The sequence below is a fragment of the Oncorhynchus kisutch genome, linkage group LG30 (assembly GCF_002021735.2).
Source record: "Oncorhynchus kisutch isolate 150728-3 linkage group LG30, Okis_V2, whole genome shotgun sequence".
In the NCBI taxonomy this organism is placed as follows: domain Eukaryota; kingdom Metazoa; phylum Chordata; class Actinopteri; order Salmoniformes; family Salmonidae; genus Oncorhynchus; species Oncorhynchus kisutch.
Window position 1 is genome coordinate 1193563 of NC_034203.2, and position 21884 is coordinate 1215446.

Consider the following 21884-nt stretch of genomic DNA (forward strand, 5'->3'; position numbering starts at 1 on the left):
ATTTGATTTGATTTTATTACAAAACCATCACCTAAATATGTTTGAGTGAGAGAGAAACAATCTAAACCATGTAGACCACGAGTTGTGGACTAAAGACCCAGCCAGTGCATGAAATGGGTGTGACCACATATCAATATATCAAAGTTAGCTTACTTTTGTCACTTGTACCATCAATACAACGCTTGAAGAATGAGACCACGTGATATAGCGGGGCGGTCGAACTAGCCTGCAAGCCATTTTGGGAACAGTGTCAGTTTCTACTGCTATCAAGTGCCGCTCTATGCATAGCCTACTGCTTCATAGGAGTCGAGCACGGAGCAAACCAATAACCTTTGGACCGGCACTGTTCAGAATCTGTGTAAAGTTTCTGACTCTCCGCGCGTTGATCTTTTTCTATTCGTTGAGAATTTCGCCACTGCCATTGAACAGCATTTGTAGCTCGTTCCAAGATGGCCGCTTGGGTTGCATTCATTTTTTTCTGATCGACTTGTAACTTTCATTGTCCATCACATACGGGATATAACCCGTTAGGTATGTATTTACAGAACTTTTAGTTTTAACTTGCAAAAATACAAGTTTATATTAAATGTTATAGCATTGCAAATGCAAGACCACTGCAGGCTATCGGATTAATAGTGAACATCGGCATTGGACCACACGGGCATATGGACACTCAAAGCACACACGATTGTAGAATGTTATATTATTTCAATGGTTATGTTTGTGTTCTTTCTGGAGCGCGTAATTTACAAAATTGAAACATGGTCGCAGATCTGTTCATAGCAGCCAATGTTAACAGATCTGCAGAGAAGCATCCACATTCGTATGTATTCTGCCAAGCTGATTTCAAACAGTTGTCATCAACAGGCTCATTAGGCTGTTGTTTTCATGAAAGTTGTATCAAATATGATTTGTCGTTGTAGCAAAATTGCCACGTTTGTTTCCAATATAGATACGTTTATTCTGTCTTTCATTGAAAATAAATGGGCTTCGTTGTAGATAAGTAATTACGCTGACAGGATTTCGCTGTTGTGAAGTTTTAGGCTATTGGGAATATACTACTTTGTTTAGGCAGTAAATAGTTAATAGGCTGGCTATAGCCTATTAAATGTATTTAATTCCGTTATGTTGAACAGAGATGGCTTTCTCACACACTGATTTTATGTCTTATCGCAAGAATAGACCTAGACTATGTTTTGTTATGTTATTCAGTCACTTGAAAAGTGTTGAAAAGTTTTTAAAAAATGGATGGTTTATTGCCGTGGATCATTTGATGATAAATAGATTTGATGAAATGACCTCATGGGATCATTTACAATGCTGTTAACATAATTACCAATGCGATGGGTACCATTCAAGATTGTTCAGATCAATGCAATGTTTGTCTTTCTCTGATCAATAATGAGTAGGCTACTAGAGATCCATTCTCGACCTTTTGCGCAATTGATGTGTGGTCCTCGACGTTCACTAGGCGATGTCAATATAATTTTCATATGTATCTTCGTCACAGTATGGTTTAATACAATTTAGCCTGGCCTACACAAGATCAAGAGATTGTCTCGATCACCAATTGGCCAAATGTTGTCTCAAAATTCAGAGCACCACTCGAATCTCATTTGAAATCAAGATAAATACCTTAGCCTACTGGGGTGTTGCTCATCATCTAGTTCTGAAATAATAGTCAGCTAATTATATTTGTTTGGATTAGGACCTGATCATGTTTTTATGCTCATTCGGCTGTGGACATTGGAATATAGGCCGGCTCGAGGCTACTATTATTAGGCCTGCCCATATAAACTATGTAAACACAATCAATAATGTAGGCCTATTATTGTGAGGACATTATAGTTTGACATAATAGGCTGAGGCAAAAACTCACATGTAGGCCAAAAACATATAAATAACAAAATGTTTCAAATTTTATTACATCTTTAAATTGTACCTATTTCTCCCCACCCACAATAAGGTCAGTCGCGTTTCTTGTTGGTCAACTTTCATAAATGCGTTAAAAACAGACTATAATTTTCTACTATGTGAAATGTTCTGCACTAGATCAGTCATGTCTATAGGCCTAACAATGGGATATATCCATAATAATATTTGAAAATCGATACATTCGAGAAAGAAAGTTAACTTTTGCGTAATGTGAGCTCCCCGTTTATTGACAGGTATGACGGGTCAGAGGTTCGTCCAACTAAATGTTCAAATATTTTAGGAATTAACTTCTTTTAGAGTTGATGATAAGAGGGCTGAGCCATTGCGCGCTGTTTAGTTAACACACATAGCTGAGTAGAATGAAACTTGCGATTTTTGTAGGTCTGGAGTTCACACTGCCATGTTTGCGTGAACATGCGCCAACATAGTGTGACACACGCGTCTTAATTCTTGCTTGGTCAAATAGTTAAAATAATCACAATTTTCGAGTGTGCTGCATATTCTGTCGAGTCTACTCTGTTGCACAACCATTCGACATCGCTGTATCCACCGCATTGATCCATTGACATTTGTGATGAATAGGCTAGGTTTTTTAAATAAATCAACATTATTGATTATCAGCTGCCCATGGTAGATGCTACTGCCAAGGAGGTCATTACAATAGCCTACATTTCGTACATACGTATGTAAGCCTATGATTTAACAATTATGATTGGTTAGTCCAACATTTAATTTGACAAATAGCCTACAGTGAGTTATTGTCTTGGAACGCATGATGTGCACATATGGAGATGCATAATGCGCGCTCCCAGTTTCTCGACAGGTGTAGGAATGTATACATTTAACTCAATTTTCCAACACAAGTTGTGCGCTCGTCAGATACGCTATGGTGTGCTTCTTTTAGAATGGCCATGCATAAGAGGGATGAAAGAGCTTATTGCGTCTTGTATCAGGTCAAGCTTGCGGTTTGTAGGCATAGCCGGTACTTCACACTTCACTGTTTGCGTCTGCATGTAGTCGCAGGACACACTTTACTTACAATCTTATACAGCCCATAATGGCAACGCGCCACATTGACGTCGCATGATCGCATAATACTGAAAATAATCGAAAGTCCTTCTCTCGGGCAATTAGGTAATTATCAATGCAATGTAAACTATAGGCCCGGACTTTCAAATGTATCCTACATAGGCTACCTACGAAGATATTGATAATAAACATATTGATCCATTATAAAATGAGCACAAGATATTAACATTTAGTTGGAAACGTTCCTCTAAATCCGTCAAGAAACCGTGCGCGGGATTGCACGCTTAGTCTACACTTAAACAATGTGGGTAATTGGGGTTCTATCCAGAACCTATTTTTCTATGACTGTAGGTTATACTCCGAATTTAGGCTGCATAATGTATGCCAATAATTGGGCAAATAATGGTTGTTTACTGTGTTTAAGTCAATTAAATATATTGCCACTTTGCGTTATAGACCTAGCAATGTTTTTAATGAATTGACCTTTGGAAAAAGTTGATCATCATTCATCGGCCAAATCGCCCTATAACAAATCAACTCGCACACATTCCGGACTTGAAAAAGTAGCCTTATGCATGTGCTGTCAGTTTACAATTTTTTTAACCTCGCATCGAAATCAACATTTCTGTGACGTGCTTCTGGAATTGTTAGGCTATTCTAGATAAATCAAACGCTTGGCCTGAAGTGAAGACTTCTAAAAATCGAAATGGAAGCTGGAAACAAAATTCATGGTAGCAATTACAAAAGGGTAAATTGTTATTGGGCTACATAACATTCTATAATAAATAGGCCTCCGAGATAAAAATTGGTTTAACCTATTTAAATTCACCAAAAGAATCTCCAGGTTCGTTTTTCGCAGGGTAGACATTAAAACACTAACATAAATGCTTTACATTCTCAAGGCACATCGCCGCCCGTTTGTGTTCTGAACAGATTGCGAAAATACGCTGTATCCATTAATTAATTTGTTTATCCTTTCTTATAGGATTTTACAATTTTAGAACAATGCACAGAACAACAAAAATCAAGATTACTGAGCTGAATCCACATTTGATGTGTGTCTTGTGTGGTGGATATTTTATCGACGCAACCACCATTGTGGAGTGTTTACACTCATGTAAGTTGTCGTCAGTTGGATTTCATTCAAAATACCACACAATGCAAGTTGCTGTCTATGCCCACAGTTTTGACTGATTCGTTTGGCTTAAAGTATGCAGTGTTGTCAAATTGTTTTGATTATTTTGTCTTTTCAGTCTGTAAAATGTGCATTGTTTGTTATCTGGAGACCAGCAAATTCTGTCCAATTTGTGATGTCCAGATTCACAAAACGAAACCCCTTTTGAATATTAGGTGAGTAGCCTATATATGTCATTTTGTAATGCAATGAATTAAAGTTCTATAATATTTTTGAACTCGAATATGAGTGTGGAGACTTGGGGCTCAATAAATCGAAACCACATTACAATATTGACATCTATTTTCCAAGTAAACCCTGGCTCAGAAATGAATCAAACAATTTGCTGAAATAATTTCAAAAAATATTATATTTCAGGTCTGACAAGACCCTTCAAGACATTGTTTACAGGTTGGTACCTGGGCTTTTCAAAGGTCAGTACATTTTCCCGTTCATCCCCCCAAGTTGGTTTGTAAAAATGTCAAGTGCATCATAATACATGAACAATTATTTATTATTTTGCTTGCAGATGAAATGAAACGAAGGAGGGATTTCTATGTTGCACATCCTTCTCTTGATGGTAAACAAGTTGAATCAATGGCGAAGCACCTCACGCATATATCATTGCAACTTCAATGTTCATGTTGCTTTATCATTAGAAAGAGGATGATTGGCATACTTGAATACTAGGTTGTTTTCTTATTTTGTAGCTGGAAATGGATCAAATGAAGAGCGAGGGGAGGTGGCAGATGAAGAAAAGAGAATAATAGCCGACAATGAGATTATAAGCCTGTCCATCGAATTTTTTCATCAGAGCAAGTAAGGCTGCTTTCAAACCGGCAAAAAGTATGCTTAAAAAATGCAGCCAACCCCCATGCTTGTCAATTATTTCTTTGCTCTTTTTTCCAATTGTAAATTTTGCTTTTCTCTTAGGCTGGGAAAGGAGGATGGTGAAGTCAAGGATATGAAGACAGAGGTGATTGTTTTAACCCTAAGAAAATCATATTGGTGTCTTTTAAATACAGGGTCAATCCAGATGGCTGTAAAGTAACGCAGTGTTTATCATGTCTCAACTCAACTTACCTTTTTTTTGTCTGAAGATGATTGACAAGCGATACTTGCAATGTCCAGCAGCCATGACCATAATGCATCTGAGGAAATTCCTTCGAAGTAAAATGGATATTCCATGCACCTATCAGGTGACTACGGATATTTAATCAGTGATTATTAATGTCATTATTTGAAATTCAGTGAACAATGAACCTATCTGAAATGTTGTGCGTTTGTATAGACATTGTGTAGATTTGTTAAACTTAGAATCGACTTTGTTTCTTAAAAAAAAATACAGTGTACAACTGATTGATTATGGTTAGATTTTTACTAGTTTCACACTGTTTATATAAATGATTAATCACACCTAATCTTTTCTCTCAAAATGTGTTGTTCACAGATAGAAGTTATGTATGAAGATGAACCATTGACGGATTACTACACATTAATGGACATTGCACACATCTACACTTGGAGAAGGGTAAGCATTTACCCTTGCACTTCAACACATGAAATGTCATTTTTTCTAATAAGACCTTGAAATTGTATGCTGTGTTGTTTTCCTTATTTATAAGTGGAAAGTATAAGGTTGTGAAGTGGTGCATCCATTCATGAATTCGATTCTCTACCAAGCAATATGTTCACATGTATTTTGGAGAGCTTACACATTTATTAAAAAAAATCTCTCTATTGCTTGTTTAAAGCTCATGTCATTCTTAAAATACATGCTCAGAGGAGGCTCATCGGAGAATATGGTTATAAGTCACAGAAAAGTCCCCTGTACACATAAACTTTAGAAAATCTTCACTTGTTTTAGAATGGTCCCTTGCCATTGAAATACCGGGTACGAACAGGCTGCAAGAAGATGAAGATGAGCAGCCCAAGAAGCGGGGCCAAAACCACACAACATGCTGGAGGAGTATGCTATGACTCTGGGACTGGGGGTGACAAGCATCTGAACAATGACCCCGCAGCTCCCTCCATCTCATCCTCCTCTTTGCCCAGTCCGAACCACAGAATTGTCCACTCATCATCATCATCGCTTACCCACTTCCCCCACCTCTCCAGCATTGGCACCTCAACAAACGGTATCTTAACAAAAGCGGGTCCAAATCAACTTTCCGGGACATTCACGCCAACATAGACTGTAGATACTTTTATTATTGTTTCAAACATTTGCCGTTTTTATATAATCCTATGTGGATGATATATTTGTTCATTTGTCTAAGAAAGACTGTGGAAAGACTTATTGAATTTGCTCAATGGCATCTGCAGATCGAATTTGAAATGGCTAGCCCAGTAATGTGCCATGTGGTTTGGAATGTGAAAAAATATCACGTTTACTTCAAACCTGGACATTCCATTGATTCCTATAACTGAATTGCCAAATACTGTAGTTGATTGAAATGGAAATGTGGTTTTGGCTTCGTCAACTTCATTTGTCAACACACAACAATAGTTGACAAAAATAGTTGACTATTGCCCTCTGCATACATGTAATGGGGAATTTAATAAACACAACCTGATTGTTTTGGCTTTAAGTGTGCAATCTGCAGTAGGTACTGCTGTTAAATGGTCACTTCAATTAACGATATACACTATACAAAAGTATGTTGACACCCGTTCAAATGAGTGGATTCGGCTATTTCAGCCACACCCATTGTATAAAATCGACTACACAGCCATGCAATCTCCATAGACAAACATTGGCCGTAGAATGGCCTTACTGAAGAGCTCAGTGACATTCAACGTGGCACCGTCAGAGGATGCCACCTTTCCAACAAGTCAGTTCGTCAAATTTCTTCCCTGCTAGTGCTTTCCCTGTCAACTGTAAGTGCTGTTATTATGAAGTGGAAATGTCTAGGAGCAACAACGGCTCAGCTGTGAAGTGGTAGGCCACACAAGGTCATCGAATGGGACCACTGAAGCACGTAGCGTGTAAAAATACTCACTCCCGAGTTCCAAACGGCCTCTGAAAGCAACGTCAGCACAATAACTGTTTGTTGGGAGCTTCATGAAATGGGTTTTAATGGCCGAGCAGTCGCACACAAGCCTAAGATCACCATGCTCAATCCCAAGCGTCGGCTGGAGTGGTGTAAAACTCGCCGCCATTGGACTCTGAAGCAATGGAAACGTGTTCTCAGGAGTGATTAGTGAAGCTTCACCATCTGGCAGTCCGACAGATGAATCTGGGTTTGGCAGATGCCAGGAGAACTCTACCTGCCCCATTGCATAGTGCCATCTGTAAAGTTTGGTGGAGGAAGAATAATGGTCTGGGGCTGTTTTTCATGGTTCGGGCTAGGCTCCTTAGTTCCTCTGAAGGTAAATCTTAACGCTACAGCATACAATGACAGTCTAGACGATTCTGTGCTTCCGACTTTGTTTTAGCATGGCCCTACTGTTTCAGCATGGCAATGCCCCCGTGCACAAAGCGAGGTCCATACAGAAATTGTTTGTCGAGATCGGTGTGGAATAACTTGAATGGCCTGCACAGAGCCCTGACCTCAATCCCATCGAACACCTTTGGGATGAATTGGAATGCTGACTGCGAGCCAGGCCTAATCACCCAACATCAGTGCCCAACCAACTAATGCTCTTGTGGCTGAATGGAAGCAAGTACCTGCAGCTTCCAACATCTAGTGTTGTTCCAACATCTAGTGGAATGCCTTCCCAGAAGACTGGAGGCTCACATAGCAGCAAAAGGGGACCAACTCCGTATTAATGCCCATGATTTTGGAATGAGATGTCCAACGACCAGGTGTCTACATACTTTTGGTCATGTAGTGTATATAGGCTACCCAATATCCGATTCTTGAATATTTAACGGGATAGTGTGAGATTTTGGCAATTTTGCCCTTTTCTACTTATCCAGAGTCAGATGAATTCATGGATACCATTTTTATGTTTCTGCGTGCAGTTTGAAGGAAGTTGAAGCTAGTTTGCGAGCCTAACTAGCCTTAGTGCAATAACTGGAAGTCTAACGCTAGTTGGCAACTTCCTTCAAACTGTACCCAGAGACATAAAAATGGTATCCATGAATAGTAGAAAAAGGGCTTAATTGCTATTCCTTTAATCTTAGTAGGCCTACAACTGCTCCATCATAAACCAAAAGGTTGTGTCTTATACAGGCCTATGTCTAAAAATGATCATGTTGAGCTCATTCACTGTCAGTACTTTTGGAGCTCCATCTATGAATTCGAGAGTGGTTACGTATTCCTCCCCAACCCAATCCCTCAGTGTAATAGCAAAAAAGGGATGGAGTTTGGCTTATTATAGCATTGCTTCAGTAAAAAAAAAATACATGAAATGTGCACTCGTAGGACTACATACAGTATTATTAGAATATATTCTTATTTTAGCACAAGGCATTGCTGCAAATTTAAAAGTTGAAAGGCCTACAATATCAGTGGAGAGAGACGTAGGCTATTGATAGGACATCAATTCAATTGACATGGTTTAGAAATGCCTACAAAAAGTTCTCTAAAACCAAATGAAGTTAAGCTAAATTAAGATAATGGATTAAAATAGGCTTAATTTTCTACAGACATCTCCACGTGTTCGGGAAAAACATGCCTGTTTCACAATTCACTGTTGCAAAAAAACCAACTTCGAACATGAATGCAACTGCAAGTCCTTATAACATTTTAGACTAATGAATTAGAATGGTCAAAGATTAGCCTACATTTATTGTGCATTAATGAATTAGGCTAATTAATGAATTATGGGAGAAAAATGACTTCATAATGATCATGATTTGGATTAGGATTTTGAAAGCTCTAACTAGCTTAGTGACATGACTGCTTTGAGAGCATTTGCACATGAATTCCTGCAATTACACATAATTTCACTTTGAAATAATGTCTGCATGAATAGGCATCATAGCCGTAGGAAGTAGGGGTGCCCCCCACACACACACACTACTTCCTGCGGCTATGATTGGCATAGTTCACATTGGCTATGATGCCTATTCATGCAGTCATTGTTTCAAAGTGAATTACCCAAAATTGACTGTTAAACTAGGCTATAGAATAGATCATAGTAGGCAACAATGCATCTAATAGCCTGTATACTTTGATATGTGTCCCATAGTGTGGCATCTTATTTATTTCATTCATTAACAAGCCGATGTGAATCAAGATTTCAACCCAACGCTCAACCCCGGGTTTTTTTCCAGTTAGGCCTTAGTGCATTTCATGCTAAAAATATACCTCAAAGCCGACAAGGAGCTTTTAAAACATCTCAAATATCCCAGGGATACATTTGTAAACAGGTAGGCTACAATCCAGATTAGAGCACCATTAAAACTGTGGATAGTGTATTTGCACATTATACACACATTTTCATTTGAAAACTATTCTTCACTGATGTTGAATATATTTTTTGAATAAGAGGTTAATGAATGGTACTGCAACACTCAGTCTCATGAATAAGGTGTTACTGTTATGAAGAGAGGAAGGCTACACACCACTCTCTCACTCTCACATTTTACCTAGTTATTTTCAGATGATCTCATTTGGCTCTTTTGCCACTTTGGCAACTGTGTTTTCTATCCTAGTTCGCTCCTCTCCCTTTAGGCTTTACAGACGCTCCTCACCCCTCGGCTGCAACCCTTCTAATTTAGTGTGCTCTGCATGTACAACCCATGTGGTATTCCTGGACTGTCAGCCTTTGGAACTGCCAATCTGCGGTCAAGAAAGCTGAGTTCATCTCAAACTATGCTGCCCTTCAGTCTCTTTACTTTTTAGCCGTGACGGAGACATGGGTCACCCCAGAGAATACTGCTACTCCAGCTGGTCTCGCTTAATCTGAGTATGTTTTCTCTCATAGATTGTTAGCATCTGGTCGCCTCGGTGGTGGTAAAGGGCTACTCATTTCTCCTAAATGGAGATTTTCTCTTTTCTCCCTCTCACCTGTCCATCTCATTTGAATTCCATGCTGTCACCTTCATTTGTCCACTCAAGCTTAACATTGTTGTCATCTATCGCCCACCAGGTGCCTTTTAGAGCAGGGTTTACCAAACACGGTCCTCGGGACCCCAAGGGGTGCCCGTTTTGGTTTATGCCCTAGTACTACACAGCTGATTCAAATAATCAAGCATTGGTCATTTGAATCAGCTGTGTAGTGTTAGGGCATAAACCACATTTTGGAAACGCTGCCTTAGAGAGTTCCTCAATGAGCTTGACACACTGATAAGCTAATTTCCTGTCAATGGCTCACCGATCTTTGTACTTGGCGACTTCAACCTTCTGACATCTGCCTTCGATTAATTTCTTTCCAACTCTCTCTTTCTCCTCCTTGCCTCCTTTGACCTCATCCTTTCCCAGTCCCCTCCCACTCACAAGGAAGGCTCACGCTTGACCTCATCTTTTCTGGAGGCTGTTCCTTTTCTGTTTCCCCGTCCTCCAACCCTAGCATCGCAGTTCCTACCCAGATTGTCAACTGCCGTCGCAATCTTTGCACTCTCTTTCCTACTACTCTCTCATCCTATCATCTATCCCTTCTGCTAAATCCTTGTCCCTCCTGTCCCCTGATTATGCCTCTTCAACCCTACTCTCCTCCCTTTCCACATCCTATGACTTGCACAGAACAGGGCCGTGGGCAGCTCAGCGAAAATTAAGGAAAACTAAACTTCCGGAGGACCTATCATCCTTCCACTCCCTCCTCTATAACCTTCCCTTTCTCTGTATCTGCTGCCAAACTACTTTCTATCACTACATTTCAAGCTTTTCTGCCTCTAACCACAGGAAACTATTTCCCACCTTCTCCTCCCTTTTTAATCCTCCACCCCCACCCCCTTCATTGTCCCTCCTCCCTTTCTGCGGATGACTTCGTCAACCACTTTGAAAATAAGGTTGAAAACATCCGCTCCTCATTCACTCAGCCTGTTGAGTCCACTTGTCCCACTCACACAGAACTACCCTACGCCTTGACCTCTTTCGCCCCTCTCTCTCTAGATGAAATCATGCAACTTGTAAGGGCTGGCCGCCTGACAATCTGCCCGCTCGAACCCATCCCCTCCTCCCTTCTCCAGACCAACTCTGGAGTCCTTCTCACTTCCCCCATCAACTCATCCCTGACCCCTCTAACTCCAAAATGGACAGAGTTGCTTCCCTCCTCAAGAAACCAACACTCCACTCCTCTGACGTCAAACACAACAGACCGGTATCCCTTTCCAAAACACTTGAGTGTGCTGTCTGACCAACTCTCTCACTATCTCTCTCAGAATGATCTTCTTGACCCTAACCAGTCAGGCTTGAAGATTGCTCTTCTCTGTGTCATGTAGGCTCTCCGCACTGCCAAAGCTGACTCTCTCCTCTGTTCTCATCCAAATCCTCCCCTGCTTTTGACACTGTGAATTGCATTCTAAATTGAAGATCATGATTAGGTGATTATTGGAGTCAGGTGTGTTAGCTGGGGCTGGGTCGAAACTGTGACATCAATCAGGCCCTTGAGGACTTGAATTGCCCACCCCTGCTCTACAACATTTGTAGAGTACAACTCTACCTTACACAGGAAGCGCCACAGGTCCTAATCCAGGCACTTATCATCTCTTGTCTTGACTACTGCAACTCGCTGTTGGCTTGGCTCCCTGCCTGTGTCATCAAACACCTGCAATTTGTCCAGAACATTGCAGCCCGCCTGGTGTTCAGCTTTTCCAAGTTCTCCCATGTCAACTCCTCTGCACACTCCACTGGCTTCCAGTCAAAGCTTGCATCCACTACAAGACCATGGTACTTGCCTATGGAGCAGCAAGAGGATCTGCCTCTCCCTACCTTCAGACTATGCTCAATCCCTACACCCCAACCAGAGCAATCCGTTCTGCCACCTCTGGTCTCTTGGCAGCTACCACTCATCCCAGTCCAATCTCTTCTCTGTCCTGGCACCCCAATGGTAGAACCAGCTTTGCCTTCAAACTAGGACAGAAGAGTCCCAGCCAAGACCCTAACACTGGGATAGAGTTTCACATTTCAGCAAGACAAATGGCCTAAAATGCAAGACCAAAGCTACACTGGAATGGCTTACCAAAAAGATGTTGAATGTCCCTGGGTTGCCTTGTCTAAATTAGGAAATTCCACCTAATTTTGAAATAGCAACCAAAGATTTTTATAACTAAACCAAGATAGTTCATCTGGGTTGTTTACGTTGGAGAAAATGAAGCATAGTGGGCAGTACAAAAAAGGTGGGCAAAGCCAAGCGCGAGATCCAATTGTATCATATATTTGCATATTTTCATTAGGGAACGCCTCCTCTGTGAAGTGCGCATGTGCACTTCACGTAAAACGTAGTGCACTGTGTAACAGATTTTAGTTTTTGGAACAAACATTTATTGAGATCAGTTGTTTCGTCAATATTTTTTTTGTTGCAGAATGTCAGTCTAGTTTCACCGAGTTCCATCCTCTCCCACTACCCACGTCTAGACCTCCCCTCACAACCATATTTGATGGTGAGAAAACGTTCTAAAAAGATGCTTCAACTTTATGCCACTGTCTGGGGTTCCCCTTATGTCTGTGTAGCAACTTTGATGAAAAATGCCCCCAGTTTATTCGACAAAATCAATGTCACCCCCCCAAAAATGTTTTGACATGTAATATAGAAGCAATTTTATAAAGATTGACAACATTTGTATCTGTTCGACAGGGGTTTATTGCGACAAACGATGATGGAAACGGTGTTTTTCGAATAAATGATGATTGCCGAATACAGGTCCACTCTACATGTTAATTCTAAATGCCCACTGCTTGCAAAATAAAACATTTCAACTATAAAAATGTTTCTTTGCAGGCTCCTTGTCCTGACATTCCATAATGCCTGAATTGCCTCGCTTTGGTTTTCTGTTAGGCTAACAAGTTTCACCATCCAATTATTTCAGATCTACAGGAGTGCAAGTTTCACCATGGCACTGAGTAGCCTAAGCATTCGATAGTGCATGCCCATGTGCGCTAGATCCATGGCGGTGCGTTAACACATGATAATTATTAGAATATGGCAAATATTAGTAAATTATTGTATTCTATCCATGGTGGCTTTCACGTGCTGCCTGACACATGGTCATACAGATTATCGCCAATTTTATTAATGCGCAACCACTACATTTTTATTAGGCTCTGCGTTCTTCTATGATGACATCATGGAGGTCCGCAAACTATCGTTTAAGAGCTTGCCGCCACCTACTGTGCTGGAATGTACAATCAATCATGATCTGCCCAATTCTGTACCACCATGGTAATAAAACTCTAAACCAAATAAATCCGAACTTCTACCCCACCCTCCTCCAAAAACCCCTCCCCAACCCCATTAAACTTGATCTATATCATGCTGAAACACTCCGCCCTTAGGATTGTTCAACATGCCAACAACCATTTCAACAGTAACATCTGTTACCCCCAATATTTATTTTGCTGTCTCCACAATAACCTTCAATCTGGCATTTCTGCTTTCCACAACCTGAGTCGTATTGATAACCTTACCAATAAAAGCTATGAAGTCAACTTTATTCATTATCATAGTGTCCTTTGACACAACACATTCATGAGCACAAGATTTCTGAACAGGCCTCGAAACCATGCCAGGACTATCAGAAGCACCAGCCCCGACAGTAGGTCCACTTACTACAGGCACATCCATGTAAGCTCCATCAGTCCATGCTGTAGTTCTACCAATCTATTTTACGGCCTCTGCATACGATACATCATGACTGATCCTATATCTCTTAGCCACTCTCTGTACCTGGCATCCACCAAATGCTGCACTGTGTTCTCCCCCACAATTACAACACTTAACCTTCACATTGCCTCCACATTCACCGTAATCATGTGCCCCTCCACACTTGGCACATCTTTTCTTTCCTTTACACTGAGCAGCTACATGTCCCTTTTAAAACACTGCAGAGCATATGGGACAAATTCTCTTAACATTGAAACTAAGGAATTCTATCTGTACTTTTCCCGGAAAGACATTCTCAAACCTCAGCATCACTGAGAAGCTTTCACTTCTTTGTCCTTCATTCCTACTGATGAAACCTTTTGGCCTCAATCACTCTGCCTCCCTTCACATTTTCTTTAATATCTAGTGGACATAGATATTGGGACCGCAGTGATGACTCCTCTCAATCTAGCATAAGCACCAGGGACCTGCCTTTTAATCTTCTTCCCATTTTCAGAATCTTCTCTTGCTGAGCCTGGCTACCACACAATATTAACAACCTACCATTTCCAATGAACCAAGCTAATATCACTTCACCTACCTCTTTATCTACAGCCTTAGTTAGTCAGATAGGGTGTAAAGTGAGGCCCTGTGGTCTCATCAAACTCCATCACCACTTTCCACTCCAACACATCATTACTCTTGCTTCCAAACATGGCCCTCTTTATGCTTCCTTTACTTTATCCTTATCTTTCCACTACCGACCATTCCGGTCCTTGACCCTCATCCTCCCGCTCCATACAATTACAACTGACACACATATTGTTCTCATTCCAGCACAGCAGTTGGTTGCTTCACCAACTTTTTCTCAATTTTCTCCATTTCGTCCACGCTACTCGCCGGTGTTTGGGAAAGTGTTATGTCATTTCAGCCAGCTGTTTTTAACAAAAAATAGTTACATGGAAATGCGCCCTAGCAAGCAAGCAAGCAATTGTCACATCTATTTTCTATGCAAACTTTCTAAATGTCGAAAAAATAAAATAATCATTGGACAAGTTAATGGAAACATAACAGCAGTTCTTTCAATAATTAGGTCAGAGAGACCAAACCTTTGTTCAAAAAGCCATTAAATTTACCAGCCAATCAGGATTCAGAGCCAATTGGTGCAATTGACATTGTAGCTATGGTATTGCCTGGATGATGAATGGTTAAAATGAACTTGGTTTATGCAATAAATAAGAAATAAAGACTCCAGCCACCCAAGTCAAAGACTCCAGCCACCCAAGTGTTATGTTATTATGGAGACTAGAAAGACTGGCTGTAGTAGGGATATTCTGCTTGGTCCAAGATGACTTGGGAGTGGGTGGGAATGTAAAAGTAGACCAGGTAGCCAAAAGGGCTTGAAAAAAAAGAGACACTACCTGACCAAAAGTACGCTTTATGCATGGACCTCGCTTTGTGCACAGGGGCATTGTCATGCTGAAACAGGAAACGGCCTTCCCCAAACTGTTGCCACAAAGTTGGAAACACAGAATCGTCTAGAATGTCATTGAACAACGTAGCATTACAATTTCCCGTCACTAGAACTAAGGGGCCTAGCCCGAACCACGAAAAACAGCTCCAGACCATTATTTCTCTTCCACCAAACTTTACAGTTGGCACCAGCATTCAGGCAGGTAGCGTTCTCCTGCCATCCACCAAACCCAGATTCGTCCATCGGACTGCCAGATGGTGAAGCGTGATTCATCACCAGAGAACGCATTTCCACTGCTCCAGAATCCAATAGCGGCTTGCTTTACACCACTCTAGCTAATGCTTGGCATTGTGCATGATGATCTTAGACTTGTATGGCTGCTCAGCCATGGAAACCCATTTCATGAAGCTCCCGACGAACAGTTCTTGTGCTGACATTGCTTCCAGAGGCAGTTTGGAACTCGGTAGTGAGTGTTGCAACCAAGGACAGGTGATTTTTACACGCTACGCGCTTCAGCAATCAGTGAGTCTGAACACTTAAGTAAATGTAATATTTCTGTTTTTTACAAAATGACTAACAACCTGATTTTACTTGTCTTTATAGGAATATTGTGTGTAGATTGATGAAAAAAGCAACAATTTAATCAATTTTAGAATAAGGCTGTAACGTAACAAAATGTGGAAAAAGTCTAGGGGTCTGAATAGTTTCCAAATGCACTGTAAAGGAACAAGATCATCCACATGTATTGATTACATTTTTACTAATACTGTAGATCTTTGTTCTTAAGCTGTATTTGTACCCATTAGATGGAGTGATCACAATGAAGTGGTTATATCAAAAGTTCCAAAAGCTGGGCCTAAAATAGTGTATAGGTGTGCTGTGACACTTATTTGGATGATGTTAAAAATATTTGTTGGTCTGATGTGATTAAAAAGGAGCATCCAGATGCTGCACTGATGAATTTATAAAATGAATTCTTCACATTTTTGATAAACTTGCACCTGTTAAGAAACTGACTGTTGGAACTGTTAAGGCTCCATGGATTGATGTGGAATTGAAAAACTGTATGGTTTAAAGAGATGGGGCAAAAGGAGTGGCTAATAAGTCCGGCTGCACATCTGACTGTCTGACTTACTGCAAATTGAGAAATTATGTGACTAAACAAAAACAACAAAAAGAAGAAGAAACTATATTATGAAGCCAAGATCGATGATGGAAAGAATGATGGAAAAACAACTTTGGATTACTTTAAATTAAATTATGGGCAGAAAGACAAATTAAACTCACAAAGCCATTTGATGTTGCCAAATATTTGAATGATTACTTTATTGGCAAAATGGGCAAACTTACGCAGGAAATGCCAACAACTCATGCACAAAAAAACGAATAATGAAAGAAAAGCATTGCAAGTTAGTGCGGGAGAGGTGGAAAATGTATTGTTATTGATCAATAATGACAAACCTGGCATTGACCCCTGAGATGGAAAGATACTCAGGACGATAGCTGACTCAATAGCAAATCGTATCTGTCATATCTTTAATCTGAGCCTAGAGGAAAGTCTTCGTCCTTCGGCCTGGAGGGAAGCCAAAGTCATCCCGCTGCCCAAGAGTGGTAAAGCAGCCTTTATTGGTTCTAACAGCAGACCTACTGCCAGCTCTCAGCAAACTGTTGGGAAAAAAATGTGTTTGACCAAATACAATACTATTTCTTTGTAAACAAATTAACAACAGACTTTGAGCATGCTTGTTGAGAAGGGCACTCAACATGTACTGTACTGACACAAATGACTGATGATTTGGTGAAAGAAAATGATAAGAAGAAGATTAGATTTCAGTGCAGCATTTTACAATATTGACCATAACCTGTTGTTTAGAAAACGAAAGTGTTATGGCCTTTCAGAGCTATCTATCTAATAGAACTTTCTTTAATGGAAGCTTCTCTAATGTCAAACATGGAAAGTGGGGTGTACCGCAGAGCTGCCCCTTACTCTTTTCTATTTTTACCAATGACCTGCCTGCCACTGGCATTAAACAAAGCACGTGTGTCCATGTATGCTAATGATTCAACCATATACGCATTAGCAACCACAGCTAATGGAGTCATTTAAACCCTTAACAAAGAGTTGCAGTCTGTTTTGGCATTCAGGTCAAATAATTCAATATTGGTTTCATCAGACCAGAGAATCTTGTAATAAACTGGTCCTGAACATCTCTAAAACTAAGAGCATTGTATCTGGTAAAAATCATTCCCTAAGAATCTGGTAATGAATGGTGTGGCTGTTGAACAAGTTGAGGAGACAAAATGACTTGGTGTTACCTTAGATTGTAACCTGTCATGGTCAAAACACATAGATTAAATGGTTGTAAATATGGGGAGAGATCTGTCTGTAATAAAGAGATGCTCTGCTTTTTTGACACCACACTACAAAAAGCAAGTCCTGCAGGTTCTAGTTTTGTTTTATCTTGATTATTATTCCAGTCATGCCTAGTTAAGCTGCTGCTGGCCCAGAACAGAGCGACACTGATTACAATGAAAAGCAAGCAAGAGGGCTAATACAAATACTATGCATGCCAGTCTCCCTTGGCTAAGAGTTAAGGAGAGACTGAGTGCATCACTTTTTATAAGAAATGTGTTGAAAATTCAGAATTTTTGTATAGTCAACTTACACACAGCTCTGACGCACACATTTACCCCACCAGACATGCCACCAGGGGTCTTTTCACAGTCCCCAAATCCAGAACAAATTCAAGAAAGCGTACAGTATTATATAGAGCCATTATTGCATGGAACTCCCTTCCCTCTCATATTTCTCAAATGAACAGCAAATCTGGTTTTAAAAAAACATATAAAGCAACACCTCACCACACAACACCTCTCCCCTATTTGATTGAGATTTGTGTGTATTAATACGTAAGCTACGTGTACCTTTTTAAAATGTATGTAGAGTTGTTCTGTCCTTGAGATGTTCTTGTCTATTAATGTTCTGTGCGATGTTATGTTTCATGTTTCATGTTATGTTTCGACACCCCAGGAAGAGTAATTGCTGCTTTCGCAACAGCTAATGGGGATGCTAATACAATACCAAATAGTTAGCGTCAATTAATGGGCTACTAGTTCATTAGCTAGCTAGTTCTATTGAATCTTACAGCTAGCTGCAGACAGTGTGCTAGCAGTAGGCATGTTCTGGTTGAACTATCTCTGCGGGCATAGGGAACTGTATACTATACTTTTTTTTAAACATTCAAATATGTCAAATATTTCTGGAGATATATTGCAATATTTCCTGTTTGTTTTCCTTTCAGACCCCCAGCAACTCACTCTCCCTGTGTCTAAAAAGGATGTTCCCTCTGAGCAGCATGGTGAGCAGGAATGTAGTCTTAGTCTGAGGCAGGAGGACCCAGAGAGCACACAGATTAAAGAGGAATATGAGGAGTTCAGGACCAGTAAGGGGAAAGAGCAGCTTCAAGGGCTGGAGCCTGATACTTGAGACTCCACATTTACTCAAAGTGACTGCAATGATCAGGACCCACCTCATCTCTCACATCCTTACCACACACATACTGTGGAGAACAGAGAGTGGGACTGTCTACCCACAAACACAACTGAAGAGGTCAAAACAGAACATGATGGACAGGGCTATAGAGTAACATAACAAACTAATGACTCTATTCCCCTATCTGCAGTAAATCTGTGCTGTTCTGCAGCTCAATGGGGTGGAAAGTGGAGTACTATTCCCAGGATCTACACTACTTAAATCAAAGTCATGGGGGGGAAAAAAAGAAAAAAAATCCCATACCAGGTGTGTGGAAAGACTTGTTTTTATGGGGCATTTTGTTTCATCCATCATGTGCAAGAAGTGTGGAGAAGACTTTGAGTCCACAGAACACATGATCAATCACCTGCAAAGTCACACTACAGAAATATATTCTTGTAATGTTTGTAGTAAACACTTCTCCTTTGAGTCTCATCTAAAACAACAGAAGCGATATCAATGCAAAAAATGAGGCAAATGCTTCATCCATATGGGACACCTGAATACACATATGAAGATTCACACAAGGGAGAAATTGTATCAGTGCAAAGAAATGTTTCCCCAGTAAGCATAACCTGGACAGACATATAGCGATTCAGAAATATTCAAATTTGAAAATACATACGACTCACACAGGGGAGAAACGATATCAATGAATAGAATTTGGGAAATGCTTCATTCATAAGGGACACCTGAATACGCATATGATGATTCACACAGGGGAGAAATCGGACCAGTGCAAAGAATGTGAGAAATGCTTCAGCTGGAAGGAAAACCTAACCTCACATATGAGGGTTCACACAGGGGTGGAATCATATACGTACCCAGTATGTATAAAATGCTATAACACTGCACAGGTCCTAAAATTGCATACATGTCCCAGTCACCGTAAGGAATGTTCACAATAGTAAGAAGTAGGCCTACACATAAAAATTCCTTTTGAGTAAATTGCGTTAGTCCCAGAAGATGGCTATCGTAAACCATCACGCTCTACAGGCCTTTTGTTTGGTGGGGCTTAGGACATAGAATCTAAAATCCAAAGATGATATTACTATTGGGGTACTTCATTTATTAATTTGTGTTTCTTTGTAGCAATAGTGACCTGCCCAAATGTTTCAACATGGTCCGTTCTTAACATCCTACTCATGGTTTACTCCAAAGTGGATATCTTGAGGAGATACAAATAAAAATGATTCCATTAAACTTGCCAGTAAATGTCCCTCTGTTTTCCAAAAGCCATGAAGATCAGAATCACAGAAGTTCAAATTCCAAAAATGTGATTGTTGAAGTGTCATATGCTTTTCTCTAGGGTTGCAAAATTCCCTGTAATTTAGCAAAGTTGCAAGGATTTTCAGAAACTGGTATTTAACACCCACTTTTGGAAATATATGGAAACTTTGGGAATTTATACTTACTTAGTTATTTGTCCGATTATTTATATCTGTGACAAATGTTGTCCATGAGTTTCTATTGGATAGACCATATGGTTCAGGAGAAAATAGCCTATTAATGTAAAAAATAAACACCTAATCAAGAAAATGTAGCTATGTTCAAATCGGGGACAAGCTGTATTTGGCGCTTTTATTTTGAAGGCAACAAACCTCTAAAAACCGGTGTGATGTGTATGGAAACGGGAGGAGGCGCTTGTCGATTAAGCAGTAACTCTGTCAAAACAAAGTTGTGGAATCAAAAGTGCAAACACAGGATGGGTGTGCGAACTAAGTTGACGCACATTGACAGGCAACATAATTGGAACGTGTAGAGTGGACGATGAGGGGGTTTCCAGAATGGACGCCTATGGAAGGTGGATGGACGCAAGGACGATGGCACCCGATGAAGACAAAGATGATTCTGACCCAATGGGAGTGACATTTTTGGAGAGAATGGATCCTTGCCTTCTGGCTGATCTATATGTGGTGTGCGGCTGGGTGGAGAAGAGGTTGAGGACTGTTGAATCAGTGAAAGTAACTCGAAGTGGACTAGTGATGATTTTTTTTTGTGTTTCAGCCATTCAGAAATAGAGGATGCTCCACACCACATGCCTCGGGACAAGAATTGTGATTTTCTTTGCTCTCCGGAGCAGGGCGCCATTGAAATGAGTGACAACTGGGAACATGTTGAAACAGAAAAGACACTGTGTGTCCTGCTGAGTTTTAATGCAGACTTTACCTGACAAAGTCCCGTTAGGATGTGTCAGTTATCCCATGAGAGCTTTTGTCCGGATCCATTATGGTGTTTTAGGTGCCAAGCTGATGGTCATGTTGCAGCAGTGTGTAGGAGGGAGATTCCTTAGATGAGAGAAGTGTGCAGGAGGACATGAGCGTATGTGTAGTATCTGTGGAAAAAGCTGTGTGTGTTAACTGTAGGGGTACCCATGGTGTTGGAGATCAGAAGTGTCCGGTGAGAGAAAGGCAGTTCGAGGTTGCCAGGGTCAGAGTAGTACAGATGGTGTTGTCTGAGGCAGTGAAGACAGAGTACTGGAAGATGGGTCCAGGGCAAGGGATCCTAAGAGGCTCCCTTGTGAGTAGGCCAAGGCCAATAGAGAATGATAGGAATAACATGTGCTTCAGTAAGGGTTCGTTCAGAAACGCGATCACGACACGCAGGTTAAAATATCAAAACAAACTCTGAACCAATTACATTAATTTGGGGACAGGTCGAAAAGCATTAAACATGTATGGCAATTTAGCTAGTTAGCTTGCACTTGCTAGCCAATTTGTCCTATTTAGCTAGCTTGCTGTTGCTAGCTAATTTGTCCTGGGATATAAACATGAAGTTGTTATTTTACCTGAAATGCACAAGCTCCTTTACTCCGACAAATTAATCCACACATAAAACGGCCAACCGAATCGTTTCTAGTCATCTCTCCTCATTCCAGACTTTTTCATCTTTGAACGTATATGGTTATTGGCATCTAAACTTTCATAGTATTACCATGAAGACAGACAAAACAGTTCGTATTTCAATCACCCACGTGGGTATAACCAATGAGGAGATGGCAAGTGGGTACCTGCTTCTATAAACCAATGAGGAGATGGGAGAGGCAG

The 21884-nt window shown here is 40.5% G+C and overlaps 1 protein-coding gene across 2 annotated transcripts; it reads left to right on the top strand.

Moving 5' to 3' along the window:
- The first annotated feature begins 204 nt into the window (after positions 1 to 204).
- LOC109875041 (polycomb complex protein BMI-1-B) lies at positions 205 to 20040 on the top strand. Of its 2 annotated transcripts, none has more exons than XM_020467184.2 (10): positions 205 to 531; positions 3950 to 4081; positions 4218 to 4314; positions 4517 to 4572; positions 4668 to 4718; positions 4849 to 4957; positions 5072 to 5114; positions 5239 to 5337; positions 5589 to 5669; positions 6006 to 6719. In XM_020467184.2, exons 2-10 carry the CDS (start codon positions 3970 to 3972, stop codon positions 6330 to 6332), a joined length of 975 nt encoding a protein of 324 aa, XP_020322773.1. In that variant the 5' UTR covers positions 205 to 531; positions 3950 to 3969; the 3' UTR covers positions 6333 to 6719. The 2 variants fall into 2 exon arrangements, with proteins under 2 accessions (XP_020322773.1, XP_020322776.1); XM_020467187.2 differs by lacking the exon at positions 6006 to 6719 and adding an exon at positions 18608 to 20040 and having other exon boundaries at positions 222 to 531.
- Positions 20041 to 21884: the final 1844 nt, after the last annotated feature.

Coding starts and splice junctions, on each gene's coding strand:
- LOC109875041 (XM_020467184.2), top strand. CDS start 3,970: ATGCACAGAACAACAAAAATCAAGATTACTGAGCTGAATCCACATTTG. Junction 4,315..4,516: donor AAACCCCTTTTGAATATTAG/GTGAGTAGCCTA, acceptor ATTATATTTCAG/GTCTGACAAGACCCTTCAAG. Junction 4,573..4,667: donor GGTACCTGGGCTTTTCAAAG/GTCAGTACATTT, acceptor TTTTGCTTGCAG/ATGAAATGAAACGAAGGAGG.